General features: G+C 41.1%; 1 protein-coding gene across 3 annotated transcripts in view; it reads right to left on the bottom strand.

The window, feature by feature from the left end:
* Nucleotides 1–1,985: 1,985 nt before the first annotated feature.
* KLHL8 (kelch like family member 8) overlaps nt 1,986–25,361 on the bottom strand; it is a 62,552-nt gene continuing 39,176 nt past the window's right edge. For all 3 annotated transcript variants that reach the window (XM_089670575.1, XM_089670574.1, XM_089670573.1), the window contains 6 exons: nt 23,725–23,868; nt 21,891–22,002; nt 15,923–16,091; nt 8,328–8,487; nt 3,273–3,474; nt 1,986–2,624 (listed from right to left, as the gene is read on the bottom strand). In XM_089670575.1, coding sequence (XP_089526701.1) covers nt 2,501–2,624; nt 3,273–3,474; nt 8,328–8,487; nt 15,923–16,091; nt 21,891–22,002; nt 23,725–23,868 — 911 coding nt within the window. In that variant the 3' untranslated portion in view covers nt 1,986–2,500. The remainder of the gene's footprint in view (nt 2,625–3,272; nt 3,475–8,327; nt 8,488–15,922; nt 16,092–21,890; nt 22,003–23,724; nt 23,869–25,361) is intronic.

The raw sequence follows: 25,361 nt of genomic DNA on the forward strand, positions 1-25,361 counted from the left end.
CCTGGCCATAGCAGAGGGCTTCCGTTAGCAGACAGGTGTACTCAGGAGTTAGGAGGTTCTTTGAAAACAAGACAAGAGTCGAGACCACTGAGCAATTCCAGAGGACCAAGTCAAGACAGTAAATCCAGCAAAAACCCGGAGAGGCAAGGATGTGGGCCCATGTAGCAAGCAGCTGCAACTGAAGAGCTCAGAAAACTGCAACTGTACTACTTCAGCAGAGGTGAAGTCTGCAGGACCAAAGCAAAAGAACTGAACAGCAGTGCTGTTGAAGAGGAGCCAGGAAACTTGGTATTATTTTGACCTGTTCTGGTTTCTGCTTTGAATGATGCATGAAGCCAAAACCCCTATGTGGGAAATACTTAACATCCTGATGTATGGCCAATAAGCCCCTAAAACAGTTCCTGACTATTGTGGACGCACAGAAAGCATTACTACCATTGAGATAATTACACCAATAGATGTATTTTTCAGACTTTGATTTTTTACTTCTAAAAACAGATTTTTATATCCGTTTTCTTGTGTGAACTTTTCAAATGCTGCAGCTATAGCATAGAGAGAATTGTCAATGCTCATTTTTTAATGAGGTTAGATTGTCCGTATGTCTTGTATTTTCCTACATGTGCAAGTTTGCGTGTATTTTTGATTAACTGGCGTTAACAAAAGAAAGCAAAAACCATGTAGTATATTTATGTGCTTTTTCTAAGCAAGAATGCTGCATATAAAAACCATGCAGCAAAGTAATGAAGCCAGAGAGCCATGCAACAAGTATTGCAATAGAGACAGCAATGCCAGCCAATGTATTTCCCTTGCATTAGGTTTCCACTGCATGAGCAATTTCTAGTCATTACACTGTGCGAGAAATAACTTGTGCCAATACCTTTGCTTCTCAGTTTAAATAAAAACGAAAAAAAAAAAACTGCAAAATTATCCCTAGTGTAGTAGCTAAAGCTAGGTTCCTTCTAAGCATTTCCTGCGGCTTGTATTTGCGCAGGCACTGCAGCCCTGCATGGTGTTTTTGAACGATGCGGTTTCATGCATCTGAAAATGCACTTTGATTTAGTCTTTAGCAGATGCACAGGGGTGTCCATAATTCTTAATGGCTCTCCCACACATCTAAAAACACTCAGCTATTGCTTGTATAGGATATTTCTCTCCCATTTTAGGTACAGTTCAATAAGTAGTATACATAACCATCCCATTTTCCAAGGTAGCACTAAATGATGAAGTCTAAAGCTACCCATACACTTTTTTTTTCGTTCAGTCCACTGGATGAAGAAAAAAAAAAAAAAAAAAAAAAAAAAAAAAAAAAGGAAAAAAAAAAAAAAAAATTCCTACGCATTCCTACATCTACACAAACACGGTGGATGGAGGAATCCCCTCCACCAGGACATTGGATTTTAAACAGTGACATCTGCTGCTGTCAGAATACACTGATCAGCAGCTGCAATCAATGATCGAGGAACATTTTCCTAACATGTCCCTTTGCACTCTGAAAGAAGAAGCTTATCAAAAATTTTCTTCTGTCAGATTGGCACACGCTGATCAAAATTTGGCCAGTCCCCGCTCAACCGGATTAATTTCAATCAATCAGTGTACAGCCGGCTGCATTCACATTTCTGCTGATGATCACTTATCATACATGTGAACACCCAGTGTATGTGTATTCACTGGCACCCATAGCCAAGACACAGCTGTACCCCAGAGCAAGGCAATGCATGTGTTCTTTATTCCAAGTGTTGCCTTGTTGTGTTCTGGATATAAGGTAGGTACATTTTTTGCCCAAATATACACCTAAATGCTAGTTGGGTTGCCTAGCCTAAAAAAAGTGTCAGATTGTGGGTCCTTCGCATGAATCAATCAAAATTTCTGACAAAACGTGAATATTTTTGCATCCAAAGAAATATGGTCTTTGGAAAGAACAGTAAATTTGTTTTTGTACACATGGTTGCAATTTAAGATATACCTTATGAAACGGCTGACAAAAATTTATAAAGACAACTTTAATTTTAGATTAATTTTGCAAATCTAACATCACTACTAGTGTAATGCCATTCCACAATGAACAAAAATATTTAATAAATAGACATCTATATATACACATTTAAATTTCAAAACAATGCATATTATTTACAAAGGACACAAAAATATCTTTTGCAGAAAATGTGCAGATTTTTATACAAATGGCATTTGGCACTTCAACAAATAACTTACTAGGTGTAATACTTACTAAACCTAGGCATATGTATCAAGACTTTGAGAAGAAACAGTTAAAAAGTATTGCCAAGTTACTACACGTCACAGCCACAAATTGTCACAAAAGCACAAGTGTAGCTTTAGTGCAACCTTCATTTCATCACATTGTGCCAAACCCAAAGTACATTTCTATACTTTATATCGGTTTGCTGGCACTCAGGTCTGATTGCCTGGAGCAGCGATTTAAATTAATCCAAAATAGAGCAGTCTTGTTATTAAATGTTGTTAATTCCAGTCTGTAGAGTGTTCACATGCAGTCCACTACATTGCTTGATCCATGGCCAATGTCCCGGATCTGACTACACAGACAGGAGCAGACAGCCACTCCTGCACCAGCCCGGCAGTGAGCCACAGAGCCAACCAGTTCCCACCTATTTATAAAATAGAACAAAGGGTTACTAAAAGAACAAACTATTAGGACTCAACAAATAATTAGGCAAAATATGCATTACTATGAATGTGGTCAATTATCAGAAACCAGCAAAGTGTTTAAATATTGACCGTATACAAAAAAAAAAAAATCTAAATGTCAGGTAGAGAGCACAAAAATGTCAAGAGAACTCATTGCACAGGAGCTTGTGTATTTTCTAAAAGATGTGCACTGTAGAAATAAAAATTAAACAATACAACTATATAAGCCAGGTTGAAGCCATTGTGTGTCTTTTAATCCTTCCATAAAAAAAAAAAAAAAAAAAAAAAAAGCTGCTTTTACTAATAACCTTGGCCTAACATATACAACTTTAGCTGTAAGCTATACAAACTCCTCCATTGGGCACCATGGCTGTATGAAGAGGAAATAAGTCTACTAAATATAGGGTAGGATTGGCAGAGACCTTTCAGCAAACGACTTAAACTTAGGCAGATCACTCTGCTGCATATGCAACCTGGTAAAAGCATTTAAGACCTTTAAATATCCACTCTACAGGCATGGCAATATAAAAACTGGTGCCTGGTTTTGTCAAGCCCTAGTGATGCAATTGTACATGAGCAACTGAGATTGTATGTTGTATTATAATTACCTGTTCATAACTGGGTCATAGCACTCCACAGTGTTCAGATATGCATTTCCATTATGACCTCCAACTGCATATATTTTTCCCATCAGCGTTGCTATGCCAACCCCTCCTCTTGGGGTAGTGAGTTCTGCAACATACTCCCATCTGTTGGTATGAGGATCGTATCTCTCTACAGAACTCAAAGGGGCATTGTCATCAAATCCACCTTCAAGAAATATACATGGTCTTTACACACAAAAATATGAATTTTTTTTTTGGAATCCCTTAAGGGACACAGGAAATGTACACTGTTGGGTTATTCTGCTTCCTACAGGATTGGACACTAGCAAACAAAAAAAAAAAAAAACAGCCCAGGAAAACACCTCCTACTCCCAGCATAGCTCCCAGTTTTGTAACAAGCAGTACCAAAAGGTCCACAATGGGCATACCACTGAAGGGGTCTTCAGGGACTGGGTTCCATAGCGATGCACCATAGACCAGGATCTGTATAGCACCCTGTTTCTGCCTAAATGCGCTGCAGGATATAGTGACATTACTAGCTGTCCACAAAGCATGGGGTCTTGGTACGGCTCCCAAAGTTTACCAAGATCAAGATATCCTGCTTCTATTTGTGGCACTTAAAGGCAGTGAAGAATTTATTGAAATCCATAGAAGGAAGGAAAGAAAAAAAAAAAAAAAAAAGGATTAAAAGCCAAGTGATTTCTCCACGAAGGAAGAGCGGTCCATCACCTTGAGACACTAGCAAAAAATACTGAGGATTCACAGAGTGGGGTCGAGTTAAAAAGGGAGGTGCCCAAGGAATGTGTCCTTGAAAGCTTTGCCATTGTCCAATTACCTGAAGTTACGTGCCTACAACCAACAGATTAATACTTTGCCTGTATCCTATACTGTATGATTAACATAGGAGATTTTTGAATCACCAAGAGAACCAAATGCAGATCCCATAGAAATCACAGAAGTAAACAGGTAGAACCAAATGGAACAATCTCCACAAATGTCTTGATCAAAAGAAGTGAGAATCCAGTAGTCTCTGGAACAAGATCGGCAGACATGGACTTGGTCTTTAATGAGGCTGAGGGCCAAATGCTGGTCCAGATCCATATGTAAAAAGGCAAGGATTCATCCCAGAATTTCCTGGGATGAAAAATTATCTCCTCGCAACAAGCAAAGCATGCCTTCCTGGTAGTGATAAACCTTGCAAGTAGAATTCCTAGCTTTTGGGATCATGGAAATTCTGAGATGCCTCTGTACCTTAGAACATGGGCTTCAACAACCATGCCATTGAACCATCAACTGTGAAGTGAGAATATAAATCAGTCCTTGAGACAGGAGATCCAGATGATCTGGAAGAGCCCACTAGTCTTATCAGGACAGAGTTCCACATCCGTCCTGCCCATTCCGGAGCAATCACTGAAATTCTCTCCATCTCGATCCTGTGAAGCATAGAGGGAGCGAGTTTCAGGGGAGGAGATGTGTAGATTAGGGTGTACTGGTCATATGGGGCCACTGCTTCTACTATAGGATCCTTGTACCCAAAGACAAACCTGTCCAATCGGTTGTTGAAGCAGGAGGCCATGAGGTCCACATCTGGCATCCTCACCTATCACACAGATTTCTGTAACCCCCCTGTGTGTAGGGGCCACTCCCCGAAGTCAAGGTGCTGTTAGATGAGGAAGTCTACGATTTACCCCTGTATGCAGTTTACATTCCAGGTGTGAAAAATTAGATAATTTCCAGGGCATAAATTTGCCAATCTACCTCTCTTGTCACATGAAGACTTCTGTTGATGTATTCCACTATCATGGCCCTGTTGATGTATTCCACTATCATGGCCTTGTCTGGCTAAGTCCAAATGAGATGACTCACCAGCTGAGATATGTAGTGTTGCAGAGACAACCAAACAACCAGAAGTTCAATAATGTGGATCAATAGATAAGATTTCTTCAACATCCAAGTTCCCTGTATTCACAAAGTGCCCAGGACTCCTCCCTATTCTGATTCGCTGGCATTTATCATGAGAACCTTCCAAAAAGACAGGAAGAAAGAACCTCCAATGCCACAGATGAATTTCTGAGCCACCAATACATGGACAACCTAATTTTTGGCGCTAGACAATCCAATCTAAGGACTGGATTGACTTGTCCCACAAAGACAGAATGTTGTGATCTAAGTGTCTAGGGTGACGCTGGCAAATGGGAGTGCCTAGACAGAAGACATCAGCCCCTGGAGTCTCGTGTAAAAGCAGAGAATTGGGCCATTTCTGGACTGAAGAGTGCGAGTGTGGGAGTGGAGTTTGAAGTGGCTTAAATCTGGGAGGACTAGAACCAGATATTCCAAGCAGTCAATTGCAGCACCAATTTCTGAAAGTCAAAGATATCTGAACCTCTGCAGGGCTTGGACAGTCAGCACTATATTCTTCTACAGAACCTGTGCCTACTGTTCCCCCAGCAGGTCGTCCAAATATCCTACGAAGTGCTTTGAGAACAGAGTAGGTTTGTACTAGGGCTAACACCTTGGTGATTACCCATGATGCATACAACAGGCCAAATGGCAGGGCCAAAAACTGAAAAATTCAGGTGAACCAAAAGAAAATTCCAGTAAACCAGCGATTATGAAAAAAAGGCAAGTAGGCAAACTATGTCCACAGAGGCCAGAAAGTCTTCCTGATAGCATACATGGTAGATTCTATGCCAAATTTCTGGTCCAGAATTAAAACATTTAAAAAAAGGACCTGGATATCCAGGAGGAGGCTAATCACCACTTTGGGGAACTGAGCAGAATGGAGTAGAATAGAAACCATTCTACCAAAAGAAGCCTCTTCCTCATCTAAAGAAGCCCAGGTACTCTTGCCACTTGTGGCGTTGAGGAGGGCATCCAGGGCGACCCCAAAAGGCAAATGTCTCATGATGGTAATGTAGAACAAGTGCTTTTTTGACTCTCTGTAGTTCATGGCTTTAGTCAAAATTTCTTCCTTATGATTACTGACAGAAGACTTCAAACAATCCATGCATGCTATACCTGCCAGATCTACAGAAGGGGCAGACCACTTTTTAACAAAATCCTGCTCAAATGGGTACAAGACTGATAGGAGCTTTGGGGGGTACAAGCATCTTGCCATGAAGGAAGACTGAGACTAGCAGGTGCATCAAAAAGGTCTCAGGAAACCCAAAAATCCCAAACTAAGGACAGTGCTAGCAGAGGCTACAGGCTGCTCCTTGAGTTTTAAAGTGGTTTGCATCAATAAGAGCTAAGGCTTGTACTGTCTGATCTCAGAGGCCATAAGCATACTACTGTGCCTTCTCCCTGCAGAATCTTTATCGGATTCGCTTTAACGGTTAGTGGAGTGTGAGCTGGAGGAATCCGGTACAGCGCAACTTGCCGTCCTGGTGGCATGTCGCACCTCAAGGTAGCAAACAATGTAGCTCAGGGTAAAACGCAAAGCCTAAAGTATGCAGGTGTAGGGTCAGGAAATCAAAAGTAACCAAGGTCACTGCCAGGCAGTAGGAGGGACCCAAAGGATCATGTGGCTTTTGTAAGATGAAGCAGCAGCAGGAAGAGGCACTCCAACCATTGGATGACAACCACGCTCAATCCTGGAAGCAGGAGGGGTTATCCTAGGCTGGCCTACAATCTGTTTGCCAGTTTCCATTCCTCCCGTATGCGGCAATATAACCCAGCAGTATGACTTCCTGTGACCTTCAATGGATGACAGAAATATAGTTTTTCAATTATAACAAATCAACTTCATATTACACTTAATGTAGTAAAGCAACTATTCTTCTTGCAATGCAAGTTAACTCACTCAATGAAAGCGATATTAAAGGGTTACATTTTTTTTTTTCCAAATAACACCTACTTACCTGCTGTGTGCAGTGGTTTTGCAGACAGCAGCCCAGATCCTCCCCTTCTCAGGTCTTCCGCTGGCACTCCTGGCCCCTCTCTCCTGTCGGGTGCCTCCACAGCAAGCTGCTACCTATGGAGGCACCCAGTGTCCTGTGTGTCCATTCATACACGGAGGCATGGTCTGGCCTTGCCCCCTTTCTCTTCTCATTGGCTTACTGGCTGTGATTTACAGCAGTAGTGGCCAATGGCTCCTGCTGCTATCTCAGCCAATGACGAGAGGGAGTCCCAGGATTGCCAAGACTCCAGTGCACATCGCTGGATTGAGAGGGGGCTTAGGTATTTTGGGGGGGGGGGGGGTATTTGTGGAGCCTGCTGCACAGAGAAAGCCCTTTACATTCACGTATAGTATGCATGAAGGTAAACAACCTTGAGCCTTTACAAACACTTGAAATCAATACTCTCCCCAAGTGGAACATGTATCTTCTATGTTAGGCAGCAGTTGTTAAGGAAGATGGCAGAGAATAGGTAATCTACACATTCAATACAACACATACAAGTAAGGAAAAATGTGAAAACTGCATCAAAATTTACTTAAAAAAAAAAAAAAAAAAAAAAAAAAAAAAGTAAAGCCTGCATAGAGAAAATACACTCACAAAAGTTGCACTAGTTTTCCTATTAAAGTTAAAGGGACTAGGGGGTGTAAACAACCGCAGCTCCTCAATCCTTCCTGAGTCAGCTCTGATACTTCTGGGTACTTGCCACTAAGTTTCCTCCCTTCATTAAAATATGAAGGGCAGCCTCATTGGCCAATGGGAATGTGTAGGAGAGAGTCAAGCTTCGGCATAGTCTATTATGTAGTTTGCCGTTCATAAAGCATTGGCATTTGGCCACAATAAGTTTCCATATTAACAATACCATTGCACCAAAAAAGATAGATGTGTGAACAGAATGTTTTCCGCTGAATATTTGAAGGAATTTGCACCACGCCCACAGTACCTTTAAACTGTAATTTCATGGTCTGGGTGTTCATTTAAAAAGTTCTACCAAAAACCACCTTTTCATGTTTGGATGCAGGTCCCCATTTATTAGGCAGTACTTGGTTAAAGGTTTTTTCTAACTGTACTACACAAAAATATATTTGGTCATCCCACTTTCATGGTCACATGCAATATCAATTAATTTTATCAGTCATCACAGCCCAGTTCCAACACTCACCTACAACATAGAGACAGCCGTGTAATTCACTCACTCCAGTTCCTGCTCTTCTTTGGCCCATCTCTTTAATGTCCACCCATTTATCTAAGTGAGGGTCATATCTCTCCACACTTGATAGGGAAGCAACACCATCGTTCCCTCCAACAGCATATACATGGTTCTAAAAGTTATAAAAACTGTGAAATTATTGTATGTAAATAAACATGATAAAATGCACAGCATTATGATAAGCCGTTAGATAAAATAAAAATGGATTAGTCTTAAAAACACCACACACACACACACACACACACACACACACACACACACACACACACACACACACACACACACACACACACACACACACACACACACACACACACACACACACACACACTTTAGTACATCCCTGCAATACATGCCCAAAATTTCCCAAATTGAATGCCTTCAAAAATACTAATACAAAAAAACAATGTGCCAGAAATCTAGTTTGCCCTTTAACATCCTGTAAGGATCTACAACACTAAAAATCACAATCAGCTCTGCCTGCTGGACTACATAATTTTGCCTATTCCCTCTCTACACCCTGTTCCAAATTATGCAAATTCTATATAAGTGTCACAAAGATTAAATATTTTGTTTTTCAGTTTAACTCATGGATGGCATTGTGTGTCAGGGTTCTTTTGATCACTGAAAACAATCTCGGACACCTGTGATAATTAGATTGGTCGGTGAGCCCAATTTAAGGAAAAACTACTAAAAAGGAGGGTGTTCCACATTATTAAGCAGAGCACCATTTTCAAGCAATATGGGGAAGAAAAAGGATCTCTCTGCTGCCGAAAAGAGTGAAATAGTTCAATGCCTTGGACGAGGTATAAAAACATTAGATATTTCACGAAAACTTAAAGCGTGATCATCGCACTATTAAGAGATTTGTGGCTGATTCAGAGCACAGATGGGTTCGTGCAGATAAAGGCACATTGAGGAAGATTTCTGCCAGATCCATGCATCGGATCAAGAGAGCAGCTGCTAAAATATCATTACATCAAACAGCAAACAGATATTTGAAGCTGCTGGTGCCTTTGGAGTCCCACGGACATCAAGGTGTAGAGTCCTCCAGAGTCTTGCAACTGTGCATAAACCTTCTATTTGGCCACCAATAACCAATGCTCACAAGCAGAAAAGGCTGCATTGGGCAGAAAAATACATGAAGACTAATTTTCAAACAGTCCTGTTCACTGATGAGTGCTGTGCAACCCTAGATGGTCCAGATGGATGGAGTAGTGGATGGTTGGTGGACGGCCACCCTGTTCCAACAAGGCTGCAACATCAGCAAGGCAGTGATGGAGTCATGTTTTGGGCCGGAATTATGGAAACAGAGCTGGGCGGTCCCTTTAGGGTCCCCGAAGGTGTAAAGATGACCTCTGCAAAGTATGTGGAGTTTATGACTGACCACTTTCTTCCCTGGTACAGAAGGAAGAACTATGCTTTCCGGAATAAAATCTTCATGCATGACAATGCACCATCTCATGCTGCAAAGAATACCTCTGCATCAATGGCTACTATGGGGATAAAAAGGAGAGAGTCATGGTGTGGCCTCCATCCTCCCCTGACCTCAATCCTATTGAGAATCTTTGGAGCATCCTCAAGCAAAAGATCTATGAGGGTGGGAGGCAGTTTACATCCAAACAGCAGCTCTGGGAGGCTATTCTGACATCTTGCAAACAAATTCAAGCAGAAACTGTCCAAAAACTCACATGTTCAATGGATGCAAGACTTGTGAAGCTGCTATCAAATAAGGGGCCCTAAAATGTAACGTGACCTGTTTAAAAAGTTAAAAGGTTGTTAAACGTTTGACTGAAATAGCTTTTGATTTCAGTAAATATGCTGAAAACACAACAAATGACAATTTTCAGTTCTTTACAACCTATAAAGTGTTTTGAAACTTACTGTGCATAATAATTTGGAACAGTGCGTTGTAAGTTTTTTTTTATGTTTAAAAAAAGTACTGTTATCATTAGGAGGTTTGTTCAATAAAATTTGAATTGTACTCTTAATAGTTGATAACATGAGAATTATGCTGTTATATACATCAATTATAAATTTGGAAAAGGGTGTATATGCATTCATAATTTTTTTTTTCCCCCAAAAGAACAATGCTGCTCAGCCTTGACTCCCACAAGCCTACCCATGCACTGTATATGGAAAGGGTTATTTTGAGATGTAGGAGTAATAAAGAAAAAAAAAAAAAAAAAGTGAGGTACAGTGAGGAAATTTATTTAGAAGAAACTTAAAAGATCCCCTGCAGATTTTGTAAGTTTGCAAAAAAAAAATGAAGGGTTCATAATTTTTTATCATAGGTGTATTTTAAAGGATAGAATATCAACCAAAAACCCTGAAAAAGCACACGATACAAACATTATAAACGGAGTTGCAGTTCAGTGAGTAAAATAAAGTATTTGATCCCCTACCAACCAACAATAATTCTGGCTATGTGCTCATGTAGTACACAGATTAGCCCTGTCAATTTAAGAAGGTGCTCCTAACGACAACTCTGTGGACAACCTGTCCACAGAATCTTTTCCCATTCAAACCTCACCAGCATGGGCAAGGCTAAAGAGCTGTCAAAGGATATCAGGGACAAGACTGCAAGACCTGCACAAGGCTGGAATGGCCTACAAGACCATCAGCAAGAAGCTTGGTGAAAAGGAGACAAGAGTTGGAGCAATTATTCGCAAAAGGAAGAAGTACAAAATAACCTCAATTGTCCTTGGTCTAGAGCTCCATGCAAGATTTCGCCTCATGGGGCAAGGACGATCATGAGAAAAGTGAGGGATCAGCCTAGAACTACATGGGAGGAGCTTGTGAATGACTTCAAGGCAGTTGGGACCACAGTCACCATTGGTAACACAATACGCCGCCATAGATTGAAATCCTGCAGCACTCGCAAGGTCCCCCTCCTCAAGAAGGCAAATGTACAGGCCTGTCTGAAGCTTGCCAACAAACATCTAAATGATTCAGAGAAGAATTGGGAGAAAGTGCGGTTACACTGTTCAACAAATTTATATTTTTTGCCAGTTTTGGAAACAAAAGGATCCATTTCTTAATGAATTTCACATTCTGAGTTCAAATATAACAATGAAATTTGTCAATTGGCTCTAGTTTTTCTGTAAACGGAAAGTGTTCTACTATAGGCGTAATGACTACATAATGCACAATAATTATATAGATAGATGTCTTTCCACAAATATAAAGCAAGTGATATTGACTACATAAAGCCTAAATGGCATAATATACTGCATAGGATTACCAAGAAAAATTATAGCCATAAACTAAGTTGAATCATTTTAATACTTAGGATTCTCACTAGTTTTGTCTTCAGTTTGTCGGTTTTGCTTCTCTTGGCTTTTCTCTTGTATTCGAGGAAAGGGCTATCTCTTACAACTGTCCAGCAATAGTCAGCAAGCATTGATGGGCTCCATTTACCTTGATATCTTCTTTCCATAGCTGCAATGTCTTGATGGAAGCGCTCTCCGTGTTCATCACTCACTGCTCCACAGTTTGGTGGGAAAAAATCCAGATGCGAATGTAGAAAATGAATTTTTAGAGACATGTTGCAACCCAGATTTCTGTAAGTCTGGATGAGTTTTTCTACCACTTTCTTGTAGTCTGGTGTTTTATTGTTTCCAAGAAAATTTGATGTCACTGATACAAATGCTGTCCAGGCAGCCTTTTCCTTTCCATGCAACAGAGAAAGAAACTCATCATCATGAATAAGTTTACGAATCTGTGGCCCAACAAAGACTCCTTAATTTATTTTTGCAGCACTAAGTGCTGGAAATTTGCTAATCAGGTACTTGAAACCTGCTTTATTCTTGTCCATTGCCTTAACAAAGTTTTTCATTAATCCCAACTTGATGTGTAATGGAGGTAATAAGATCTTATTGCTGTCTACAAGTGCTGGATAGTTAACATTTTTTTCTCCAGGCTGCAATGACTGGCGTAATGGCCAGTCTCTTTTGGCATAGTGCATTTCTCTCGCACGACTGTCCCACTCACAGAGGAAGCAGCAGTACTTAGTATATCCACCTTGAAGTCCAAGTAGGATAGCAATCACCTTCAGGTCACCACAAATCGACCATTGATGTTCATCATAGTTGATGCACCTTAAAAGCTCTTTCAAGTTTTCATACGTTTCTTTCATTGAAACTGCGTAAGCAACTGGAACTGACGGCAGCTGATTGCCATTATGGAGCAAAACAGCTTTAAGACTCGCCTTTGAAGCATCAATGAACAGCCTCCACTCATCGGGATCATAGCATACGCCGATGGCTGAGATTAAACCATGAACATTGTTACATACAGCAATTTCACCTTCCTGGACGAAGAATGGGATCAGATCTTTCTGACGATGACGGTAGAAAGACGTACGAACATCACTTGCTAGGAGATTCCACTGTTGTAGTCTTGACCCCAAAAGCTCTGCCTTGTTCTTCGGAAGATCCAGGTCTCTGATAAGATCGCTCAATTCCACTTGTGTAATGAGGTGTGGTTCAGTGGGTGTGGATGGAAAAAAGTCTGGGTCATGTGAGGTTGACGGTTGATGACTACACGCTTCAGGTTCTTCCTCACTTGACTCAACCACGAAGGATTCTGGTGCTTTAGGAATTGGTAGCCCCTCTCCATGAGGAACTGGACGTATTGCCGAATATGGAATATTTGGATAGTGCACAGATAACTTTTTCTTCTTATTTAGCCCTTTTGTTGGAGGCACCATACAAAAGTAACAATTACTAACATGATCTGTTGGCTCTCTCCAAATCATTGGCACAGCGAAAGGCATAGATGCCTTTTTTCCATTCAACCATTGCTCCAGTGCCGTCCCACAAGAATTGCAGCATATATGTGGTGCCCAGCTCTTGTCCTGGTCTCCTATCTTGCAGCCAAAATACAAGTTGTAGGCTTTCTTAATCATTCCTGTTATCCTCCTTTTTTGTGAGATAGATAATTTCTGCTATATCTGCGGTGAAATAACTTGCTTTATTCACACAAGTTCGAGGCATTACTGAGTAGCCTATATAAGCATAAAACGAAATGTAAAGACGCTGTCGAACTACAATCAGCTACAGATACTGCAGCTTTTATGCAGTGAAGTGATGCAATTAAAGGCTAATATTGCATCATCTCAGTATACATGCAATTTTCTATTGGTCACCAGTATCAATTGCGCAATATGCAGCTGAAGTTGCATCATAATTTTGAATGGCTTACGTCATTAGATGGGTGAATATATCATGGAAACTAGAGCCAATCAACATTTTTTAGGGTCATTTTCGTTTTCAGCACCCCAAAATTATGTAAGATTAGCTAATTTTATGCCCAAAACTTTTTACCTGTTGAACAGTGTTATCAGATGAGACCAAAATTGAGCTCTTTGGCATTAACTCAACTTGCCGTGTTTGGAGGAAGAAAAATATTGACTAGGACCCTAAGAACACCATCCCTACAGTGAAGCACAGAGGTGGAAACATTATGCTTTGGGGCGGTTTCTCTGCTAAAAAAAGGTACAGGCTGACTTTGCTGCATTTAGGGGCTAATGGACACGCCATGTATTGTAAAATCTTGGATGAGAACCTTCTTCCCTCAGCTAGAACACTGTCATGCTGGAAGACACATCCACAACCCATCTTCAATGACCCAAAACATACCGCTAAGGCAACAATACAGTGGCTCAAGAAGAAGCACATTAAGGTCATGAAGTAGCCAGTCACCAGACCTTAATCCTATAGAAAATTTATGGAGGGAGGTGAAACTTCGGGTTGCAAAGGGACAGCCAATAAACCTTAAGGATTTAGAGAAGATCTGTAAATCCCTTCTGAGATGTGAACAAACCTGGTAACCAACTACAAGAAACGTCTTACCTCTGTGCATGCCAACAAGGGTTTCTCCACCAAGTACTAGGTCATGTTTTGCTTGGGGATCAAATACTTAATTTTACTCACTGAACCGCAACTCAATTTATAACATTTGTATCATGTGTTTTTTCTGCATTTTTGGTTGATATTTTGTCTCCATCATGTAAAATACACATATGATAAAAAAAAGGTATAGACCCTGCATTTCTTTGTAAGTGGGCAAACTTACAAATTTTTCATGGGATCAAATAATTACTTTACCCCACTGTACATGCCTGAAACCTACATCATAACTCTTACCTAGAAATAGTAGAAATATGTGTTTATTCAGTACTGCAAAGGGAAAATGATATGCAAAGTCAAATAACCAATCATCTTTCAGTTAGCTTTAGTTGGATTATTAAAAAGTTTGCTGGAGAAGTATGGCTGCGCTTATCTAAATAAGTGACCAAAAAAGGACAGTTACGCAGTAATTTTAAAACGTTGTACATATGGCTATAGTGGTAAACCTTATATGCAGAACTATCTAAAAATTGAAGATGCCTGATACTCTGTAACCATAGCCATCTAGCTACCCTCCAACACAGAATTACAAAAAGTATGGAAACACATGTTTTATAACCATTTGATTTTCACAAACCTATACTTGTGATGTGGCATGTGCGAATTCTACTCATTCCTTCTGGAAAGCTAAAATTATTGCATTCAGCTGGAAAAGCAATCATTTGAATTCTCAAGTGGGTGTATGTCTGGGCGCAATAGCTCACTGCACTCAGAGACCACAAATCAAAAGTCAGACTAGACTTGGAGGTAATGTTTGTGGAAAACAAAGCCCTATGGTCGGAGATGCCCCCTCAATTGAAAAATTGAGACATTTCGATAGGATGTCCCTTGATGGGAAGCTACAATTGTTGAAATGTTTGCTGAGAGTCACACACCTGCAGTATGCCAAAGCAACAGTACTCTATTTAAGCACCATTTTCAAAAGGTGCAAACTCATAGGGAAAACTTGTCCAACTTCCAGTGGGTCACGGAGTCTCATGTTACACTGGCACCGATATGGCTAGTCACAAGGAAGAGTTGCATCAGATGCGTTGCTATGGGCACAACTGGGTCAGAGAGGGCCAAGTTGCTTCCTTGTGTGTGGAGCAGACTTTGGGAATTTGGAAATAGTAATACCACTAAGCAGAAAGCTATGTTTTCATATTCTAAGTCATGGCATACCAATGTGCAGCCATTATGAAGAAAAGTTGTAGTGCGTGCACAATAGTGTCTTTTCAAGCGCTTCTAAACCCCTTGAGTTAGTCTACAAAGACTCACCTGTAATAGAGATTGCCATAGTAACAGTCACTGTACTGAAAAGCACCTAGCCTGGGCTGACTGCAGACACTCAAATCCTGAGCATTTCCTGCCATTCTTACTTTCTGCACAAAACATGAATTCCAAATTGGGAGACTAATGCCACTTTAACTATAAGCCTGTCAGCAACCTCTCAACTGTCCTTGCTTGATGCACCAGACAGAAGGCAAGTGCCACCCCACCCTCCATCCTATATAATGCACACCCAGGATCCAGGGCAACTCCAGTGAGACATGGAAAGTGGCTTTGGGGCATTGGCACACCACACAACACACAAATCAAAAACACCATGATTTCTAAAAATACTTCTCCCTTACTAGATTAGGCCTGTTCACATACCAAAAGAGCAACCGATCCAACACCTCCTCGAGGTGTATTCATTGGAGCCACAGCAGACCAGCGATCACATTCCACATCATAACGCTCTACATTATTAAAGCATGTGTTGTCATCCAGCCCACCAATGGCATATATCGGGCCACCAAGAGACGACAATGCAATCCCCCTCCTATTGAAAGTCAGAATACATTATGTAGCAAAACTCTACTGTACATGTACAAACATCACAAAAAAAAAAAAAAAAAAAAATATATATATATATATATATATATATATATATATATATATATATATATATATATATATATATATATATATATATATATATATATATATATATATATATATATATATATATATATAATTGTTAGCATCATCAAAGCAGAAAACACATACTCTAGTGACACTGATTTGCTGAAGAAGTTGGGAATCTTCATACAAATGGTGAGAATATCCATTTCAACCATCTGAACAGATGCAGGTTAAATAACAGAAATACAGTGAGGAACAGAAGTATTTGAACGCCCTGCGATTTTGCAAGTTCTCCCACTTAGAAATCATGGAGGGGTCTGAAATTCACATTGTAGATGCATTCCCACTCAGACAGATTAAGAAAAAGAAAAAAAAAATTCAGGAAATCACATTGTATGATTTTTAAATAATTTATTTGTCTTGCACTGCTGAACATAAGTATTTGAACACCCAAGAAACAGCAAGAATTCTGGCTCTCAAAGACCTGTTACTGTGCCTTTAAAAAGTCCACCTCTACTCCACTCATTAATCTAACTTAGTAGTACCTGCCTGAGCTCTTTAAAGACACCTGTCCACCCCACAGTCAGACGCCAACTACTACCATGGGCAAGATCAAAGAGCTGTCAAAAGACACCAGAGACAAAATTGTGGACCTCCACAAGGCTGGAAAGGGCTACGGGGCAATTGCCAAGCAGCTTGGTGAAAATAGATCAACTGTTGGAGTGATTGTTAGAAATGGAAGAGGCTAAAGACGACTGTCAGTCTCCCTCAGACTGGGGCTCCATGCAAGATCTCACCTCGTGGGGTATCACTGATGATAAGAAAGGTGAGGAATCAGCCCAGAACTACAAGGGAGGAGCTGGTCAATGACATGAAGAGAGCTGGGACCAGTTTCAAAGGTCACTGTCAGTAGAACACTACGCCGTCATGGTTTCAAATCATGCTTTGCATGGAAGGTTCCCCTGCTCAAGTCATCACATGTCCAGGCCTGTCTGAATTGTGCCAATGAATATCTGGATGATCCAGAGGAGGCATGGGAGAAAGTCATGTGGTCAGATGAGACCAAAAAGTGGAACTTTGTCTAAACTTCACTTGTGTTTGGAGGAAAAAGAATGAGTTGCATCCCAAGAACACCATCCCTACTGTGAAGCATGGGGGTGGTAACATCATGCTTTGGGATGCTTTTCTGCAAAGGGGACAGGACGACTGCACTGTGTTAAGGAGAGGATGAATGGGGCCATTTATTGTGAGATTTTGAGCAACAACCTCCTTCCCTCAGTCAAAGCATTGAAGATGGGTCGTGGCTGGGTCTTCCAACATGACAACGACCCGAAGCACACAGCCAGGATAACCAAGGAGTGGCTCCGTAAGAAGCATATCAAGGTTCTGGCGTGGCCTAGCCACTCTGCAGACCTAAATCCAATAGAACATCTTTGGAGGGAGCTGAAACTCCGTGTTGCTCAGCGACAGCCCCGACACCTGACAGATCTAGAGGAGATCTGTGTGGAGGAGTGAGCCAAAATCCCTGTTTCAGTGTGTGCAAACCTGGTCAAGAACTACAGGAAACGTTTGACCTCTAATTGCAAACAAAGGCTTTTGTACCAAATAATAACACTGATTTTCTCAGGTGTTCAAATACTTATGTTCAGCAGTGTAAGACAAATTCTTTAAAAATCATACAATGTGATTTCCTGAATTTTTTTCTTAAATTCTGTCTCTCAGAGTAAAAATGCACATACAATGTGAATTTCAGACCCCTCCATGATTTCTAAGTGGGAGAACTTGCAAAATCGCAGGGTGTTCAAATACTTCTGTTCCTCACCGTATGCTTTGATTGGATAATTGAAGTGAATATTCACCTCAACTTCATTAAATGAACCTTAACTGCTGGAGCCTTTGTTCAATGGCAACACTTATTTGCAAACCAGATTTTTTTTTTTAAACTTAATTTATCCTTTGTTCTGTAACAGGCAGGCAGACCTGCTTCCTTGTGAATTTACCAAACAAAATTATGTAGTACTGAAGCAACAGCATAGCCAATTAAAATATAGTCTCTCAGTGCTCACAGTTTGAGTCCCCAAACAATGTTCAAGCACTTAAAAAGGTAATGGGGCCTGCGAAATGCATTGTGCATGCCTCCTTCCCACCTACCATGGCTCGTCTGGTCCATTTGAAGATGGCCATAGACTGTGCCGCTACTTCATCCTTCCAGCGGGTCTGGTGTGTGACAGCTGCCACCACTCTGCATTCCATCCATACACACAGTGTTTCCCTCCACGATCAAGCAGCACTTTGTTTACCTCACATCAGGGGCGGACTGACCATTTGGAAACTCGGGCACTGCCCGTGGGCCTGAGGTCAGTAGGGGGCCCCATGAGATGCCCCTGGTACCTTTTTCATAGGCTTTTTTGAGTTTGGTCAAGGACACAGGGGCCCCATGATCCCCTATTGCCCGGGGGCCCCATGAGTTGTCAGTCCGCCCCTGCCTCACATGCAAGTGCGGATAGGTGTTTCTCAATAAGCTCGGTTCACACTGCCGCCACTCATGATCCAACTTGTGAGACCCAAAGTCTCATTACATGCGAAATCCCATGTTAGTCAATGAGAGCGGTCTAAATTAGCACTACTGAAGTCGCTCAGACTTTAGAAAAGGTTCCTGTACTACTTCAAAGGCAATGTTTTTTCAATTTGTGCCCTTAGACTTTAATGGAAGTTGCCTCAAAGGCAGATCCTCATCTATATTGATATAATTTGGATCGGACACCTTTTTTTCTTTTGACCAATTGGAAAATATCAGTTTTTCCCCAGTCATCTTCCAGGACAACACACCTGAAAGATGGCTAGTTCCACCAGACAGAAAACACAATCAAAAATTGATGATTTAAAACTCCCCACCCTTTCCTCCCCTCAGAAAATGAACACATCTCAGGGTTTTAAGAAGGGGGAAGCCCAGACGAAGAAGTGTTCGAGTCTCCGGAAGTGGTCAGTAAAGCGGTTGCCTATTTAGCAGACGCAGCTGTAGAGATGGTCAAGACATCAGCTTTGGTTAACTCAGCCCCGAGGGCAGTGTGGATTAAGGCCTGGGAGGGCGATCGCACATCAAGAATCCAGCACTGCGGTCTGCCTTTTGAGGGTTCCTTGCGGTTTGGCTCAGGGTTAGATCAGGTGTTATCTAGATCCGCTGAGAAGGGAAAGAATTTCCCAGTCAATATTAGGAAGGATAAGCGGAAGATGTTTTTTTTCGAGCCCCCCTTAATCAGGGCCAACAGAAACCTAGGAAGGACCCTCCCAAGAAGTGGGCTAGTAAGGGGAGACAAAAAGGGAACTCTTTTATCCAGCTCTAAACCCGGCAGTAAGGATACCCAATGACTCAGATCCCAGGGTGGGCGGAAGGCTCTCCAGGTTCCACCAGCAGTGAGGGAAAATTTCAGAGAGCCCATACATCCTTCAGTTGATAAAGGAGAGGTATCAGTTGGAGTTTGCTTCACTCCCCCCTCGGGCCTTTGCCCTGTCTCTGGGCAGGTAAATAAACATAAAGGCAGGTGGTCTCTTGAGAGGGATAACAGATGTAGCAGATCAGGAAGTAACTGTCCCCGTGCTGACAGACCAGCTTTCTCTCGAAGCCATCAGGAAAATTCCAATTGATCATAAACCTAAAAAGGTTAAACGGGTTCCTGCGGTACAAAAAAGTTCCACCTGGAGACTATTTACAGTGTACGCAAACTCCTACTCAAAAGGATTGTTTATGGCCATGGTGGACCTCAGGGACCCCTACTTCCACATCCCCATCGCCCCGGAATACCAAGCCTTCTTACGGTTCGCTATAGTCACAGAGAAGGGGGTCAGTCATTGGCAGTTCCAAGCCCTTCCGGCTGGCAGCCAGTCCGAGAATCTTCACCAAAGTCCTGGCCGAGGTAGTGGCGTATTTACACCTTCAGGGAATTTCCCTCATGCCTTACCTAGACGACCTGCTGATCTACGGGATCTCACAGCAACAAGTTCTGAGAGATCTGGAAAAAGTAATCCTTACCTTGGAAAGGTTGGGGTGGATCGTTAAAAATCGGGAAAACTCCTCATTGGCTCCCTCCCAGACCAAGCCATTCCTTGCTTATGAGCAATCAGGGGTCTTTGTTCCTTAACATGTGAGAGCTCACCTCAGGACCTGGTGTGCGGCAGGAAGGTATTACAGGCAGTAGTCCCGCCCCAAGGTAGGTCTGAGTTCCTTGCTCATCTAAGGTGTGCAGTCCTGGAAGATGACTGGAGAAAGTACCATTTACACTTGCCGGGAATGGTGTTTCTGGGAAATCTTCCAGGACAGCAGGCTAACTTCCCACCAATATCTGGTGTTGATTGAATTGAGGTAAAATACCTTTCGTGCACCTGGGTGCGGGAAATACGGTTTCATAAACTGAGGAGGGGAGGAAAGGGTGGAGAATTTAAAACCGGTCAATTTTTGATTGTGTTTTCTGTCAGGTGGAACTAGTCATCTCTCAGGTGTGCCATCCTGGAAGATTTCCAGAAACACAGTTACCGGTAAGTGTAACTTACCAGTGCTCTTTCATTAAATTTTGTTTCATTTATTGAATTTCTAATGAAATCCTAATTTTCGGAACAAATGGAAATTTGAATCTGGTATGATTTTGGGGGGGACCCCACAAGGGGTTTTTATTTATTTATTTTTATTTTGGTGTGGGGTTCCCCTTAAAATCCATAGCCGACCCGAAGGGCCTGGTATGGATAGGGGGTAATCCTCACGCATTTTTTTTTTTAATTGTCGACATTTTTCATTTTTATTTACATTCAGCTATCAGCAGGGAAACCATAGCTTTCCAGCCCTCTCCTTAGCAGACAGCTATTCTTCTACACAGAATTTCGATCGGTTGATCACATTTAAACCAGTTCGAATTGCATCTATTCTGAAAATTAGGATTTCATTATAAATTCAATAAATTAAACAAAATTGTAGAAAAAAAAAAAACCCCTGATAAAGCAAAGTCTCATGACAGTCATGTGACAAGTTGTACTCAAGTAACATCAAGTCGCCAGCAGATCGCCTGGCAAAGTATCATTGTAAGTCGCAGTAGTGTGAACCGTGCCCAAATATTATTATACAGGATTTATTATAGCGGCAACAGTTTGCTCAGCGCTTTACAATATAAAGGGAGACAATGCTGCAGCAACTATACAGTTCAATAAAACAGGGTTAGGAGGGCCTTGCTCCTTGGAGCTTACAATCTAAATGATACAATGTTTTATTAACTCCTGCGCTTTGGCCACTTTGTGTCTTCTAGAAGCATAGTTAACTAGCCCAACACAGTCTATTGCAGATGTATGAAGTGGTTGATGGTTTATGGGGGGGGGGAATACCAGCAGAGGTAAATCACCAGTACTCAGTTTCATCAACTGTAGCTTGTGGTCAATAAGATAATCTTCCCAATTCATACCAGGGACAAACTTCAAAACAAAATGGTCGAGGTGATGCAACATCGTATGAAAATGTACTTTGTACACTGCTGGGCATTGCTGAAAAAGTTAGTACAAAAAAAGTAAAAAACTAACTAATTCAATCAAAAAGCCAATGGTTCTGTGAAATAGGGTTTCTCATTAAAGCATAAAAAAAAAAAAGTAGGAAATCAGAAACTGGTATCCCAGATAGCAACAGATTACATGAAAGGGAAAGTGACAGCATCATCGGGAAGATAATATTTTGCAGTACCTTTTCTTATTCATTGATGCCTTCATCATCCATTTATTTGTAAGCGGGTCAAACACCTCCATACTACCCAAATGTTCATTGCCATCATGGCCACCAACTGCATAGACCTTTCCTGTGAGGGGAAAAAAAAACAAAAAAAAAACACAAGCAGCATTAAGTAACTGATGCATTCTAAAATGATCACCAAGCCATTTGTTTATGAAGTGCCATCAAAAATTGTAGTTGTGGGTGGGAAATGTACAGAAAATGTCAAGTTTTATGGAAGGATTTAAAATAAACATGCTTTGCCCAATGCAGGTCAAAGTGACTGCTTCACTTTAGTACCTGTCCAACCGCCTTTATATGCTGACCAATTTTTTTGCTCTCCAAACAAGCCATCTACCTCTGAGGCTTGGTTAACACCAATGCATTTTGATTTTGTCTGTTTTGCAGTGCTATTTGTGCTGCAATTTGACCACATTTTGTTCAGTGGTGGCTTTTTTTGTGTTAAAGGGGAAAAGGTTTTTGTTGCTGGGCATAGAAGAAAAAAAAACAAAAAAAAAAAACCACACAAAACAAAAAACACACTACATGCGTTTCAGCAGCTTCTCCATTGAACTCTATTGTAGCAAAAACTCTGCTTTTTGCATTTAAAAAAGTCCCTGACCCTTTCCAAAAATGCAGCATCTCAAAAAAGCATAGATGTGAACATGTCCCAAAAGAAACCATTTAAAATGGGCTGTAGCGCATTTCTGCAATAAGCAAAAACTTTTAGGGTAGGATTATGAGGTTGACTTCCCGTCCTCGAATGTAGTTGACAACCCTTCAAATTGCTGGCACGTGACTAATTTGATCAATCCTGCAGTGCCGCCTTTCAGACCTCAAATTGAACCGGCAATGTAAATTCAGAGCTGAAGGAAGCTCTCAGCTCAAATGAGTCATATGATGCAGCCAAGGAGAGACCTGGGAGGACAACTAAAGTCTAATCAGTGAATTTTACTGAATGTTTGTACTGGAAGAGGGGTATTTTCACTTATGGGGAGATGTGTTTCCCTTTCTCCTGCCCTCTGCATGCTGCGTTACTTACGATTGGCCACTGAACTCTTCAAACCTTACAAAAAAAAAAAAAAGTGAGTGCTGTTCAGACAGATCTACACCTCTTCTGTGTTACCTACCCCTCGAATGTTGCCCTGGTGCCACATGGTGGTGGGGAGACTGTTCTCATCTCCTAACCTAAACAGAGGCAGAGCTTACAAAGGGAAGGTAAATCTCCTAAAAGATGTTGCAGAGGCAGGTTTAAAAGTAAACATATTGCTTTGCCTTTCAAGTTACTTATAACACCATAATTTTCAAACCTCCAACTTATTTGAAGATTTAACTAAGCTGCTCTTTTTACCACCTTATCTAAAATCACACACACACACACACACACACACACACACACTTATATATTAAAGAGATGCTAAAACCCCATGTAAGTTTTTTTTTGCCTCAAAAAAAAAAAAAAAAAAAAAAAAAAAAAAATTAAAAATGTGTGTGTTCTGGGCCACCATCAACTCATTCAAATGAATGGGCTAACCTTAATCCAACATGGTGTGTTAACACCACATCAGGACTGAAAATGTGAATGGGACTTGAAGTCTTAATTACCCAACACTTTCTGATAATGGTCACAAGAACAAAGACAATTAATCTTTCCAGTGGGCAGCAACAAAACCCCAAAAGAGGGTCTAAACTTTCCGCAGTTAGAATTTTATATTAGATCTACTGACAATGTAGGATATGTGTACTATTAAACATAACGGTTTCATTTCATTGAGATACTTTAAAAAATACATATATATTTTCTACTGACCTCCCACAGAGATGACACCCACATGTCTCCTCCGGCTGTTCATTTCTGGCCCAAAGAACCAGCTGTTCTTGCTTACAGAGTAACATTCAATACTACGAAATGGATCCCCCGAGCCTCCTCTTCCTCCCACACAGAATAAGACACCTGGGGGGGGGGGGGGGGAGGAACGCAGAAATACATTTTACATACATTCTAGGTCACCTGGATTATAAAACAGGCATCAGCTAATAAGAGCACAAAAATTTAACAATTTCATATACTGTATTTCTATGTGATTACTGCTTACCATTTGTCAGCTGTCTGAAATATCTAAGAGACTAGGGCTAAGTCACACTACCTGCACACTAAACCTCCCCATTTTATAATGCTGGCTGGTGTCAGTTTGCCAGGTGTTTAAATTCTTTTAAATTTATGGGAGTGTGGAAATGTACAGTGCCTTAAAAAAGTATTCATACCCCTTGAAAATTTTCCACATTTTGTCATGTTACAACCAAAAATGTAAAATGTATTTTATGTGATAGATCATCACAAAAAAAGTGGCACATAAAATTGTGAAGTGGAAGGAAAATTAAGGGATTTTCAAATTTTTTTGCACTTAAATATCTGAAAAAAGTGGTGTGCATTTGTATTCTGCCCCCTTTACTCTGATACCCCCAACTAAAAACATCTAGTGGAACCAATTCCCTTCAGAAGTCACCTAATTTGTAAATAGCGTCCCCCTGTGTGTTATTTAATCTGAGTATAAATACAGCTGTTCTGTGAAGCCCTCAGAGGTTTGTTAGAGAACATTATTGAACAAACAGCATCATGAAGGCCAAGGGACACACCAGACAGGTCAGGGATACAAGTTGGAGAACTTCAAAGCTTGGGATATTTTTTAAAACCTAACATTGCTTTAAACATCTCATGGAGCACTGTTTAATCCATCATCGGAAGGAAGGAAGGAAGGAACAACTGCAAACCTACCAAGAAATGGCTGTCCACCTAAATTGAGAGACCAGGCAAGGAGAGCATTAAATCAGAAGCAGCCAATAGGCCCATGGTAACTCTGGCGGAGCTACAGAGATCCACAGCTCAGGTGGGAAAATCTGTCCACAGGATAACCATTAGCTGTGCACTCCACAAATCTGGCCTTTATGGAACAGTGGCAAGAAGAAAGCTATTGTTGAAAAAAAGCCATAAGAAGTCTCATTTGCAGTTTGCAAGAAGACATGTGGGGGACACAGCAAACATGTGGAAGAAGGTGCTCTGGTCAGAAAAGACCAAAATTGAACTTTTTGGCCTTAAAATAAAACGCTGTGTGGCGGAAAATCAACACTGCACATCACCCTGAACACATCATCCCCACCGTGAAACGTGGTGGCAGCATCATGTTGTGGGGATGCTTTTCTTCAGCAGAGAAGCCGGTCAGAGTTGATGGGAAGATAGAAGGAGCCAAATACAGGGCAATCTTAGAAGAAAACCTGTTAGTCTGCAAAAGACTTGAGACTGGGGAGGAGGTTCACCTTCCAGCAGGACAACAACCCCAAATACAGCCGGAATGGTTTAGATCAAAGCATATTCATGTGTTAGAATGGTCCAACCTAAAACAAAAGTCCAGACCTAAATCCAATTGAGAATCTGTGGCAAGACTTGAA

This window comes from Staurois parvus, unplaced genomic scaffold (assembly GCF_062004578.1).
Source record: "Staurois parvus isolate SC_StPar_1 unplaced genomic scaffold, SC_StPar_1.0 ptg000091l, whole genome shotgun sequence".
NCBI classification, from domain to species: Eukaryota; Metazoa; Chordata; class Amphibia; order Anura; family Ranidae; genus Staurois; species Staurois parvus.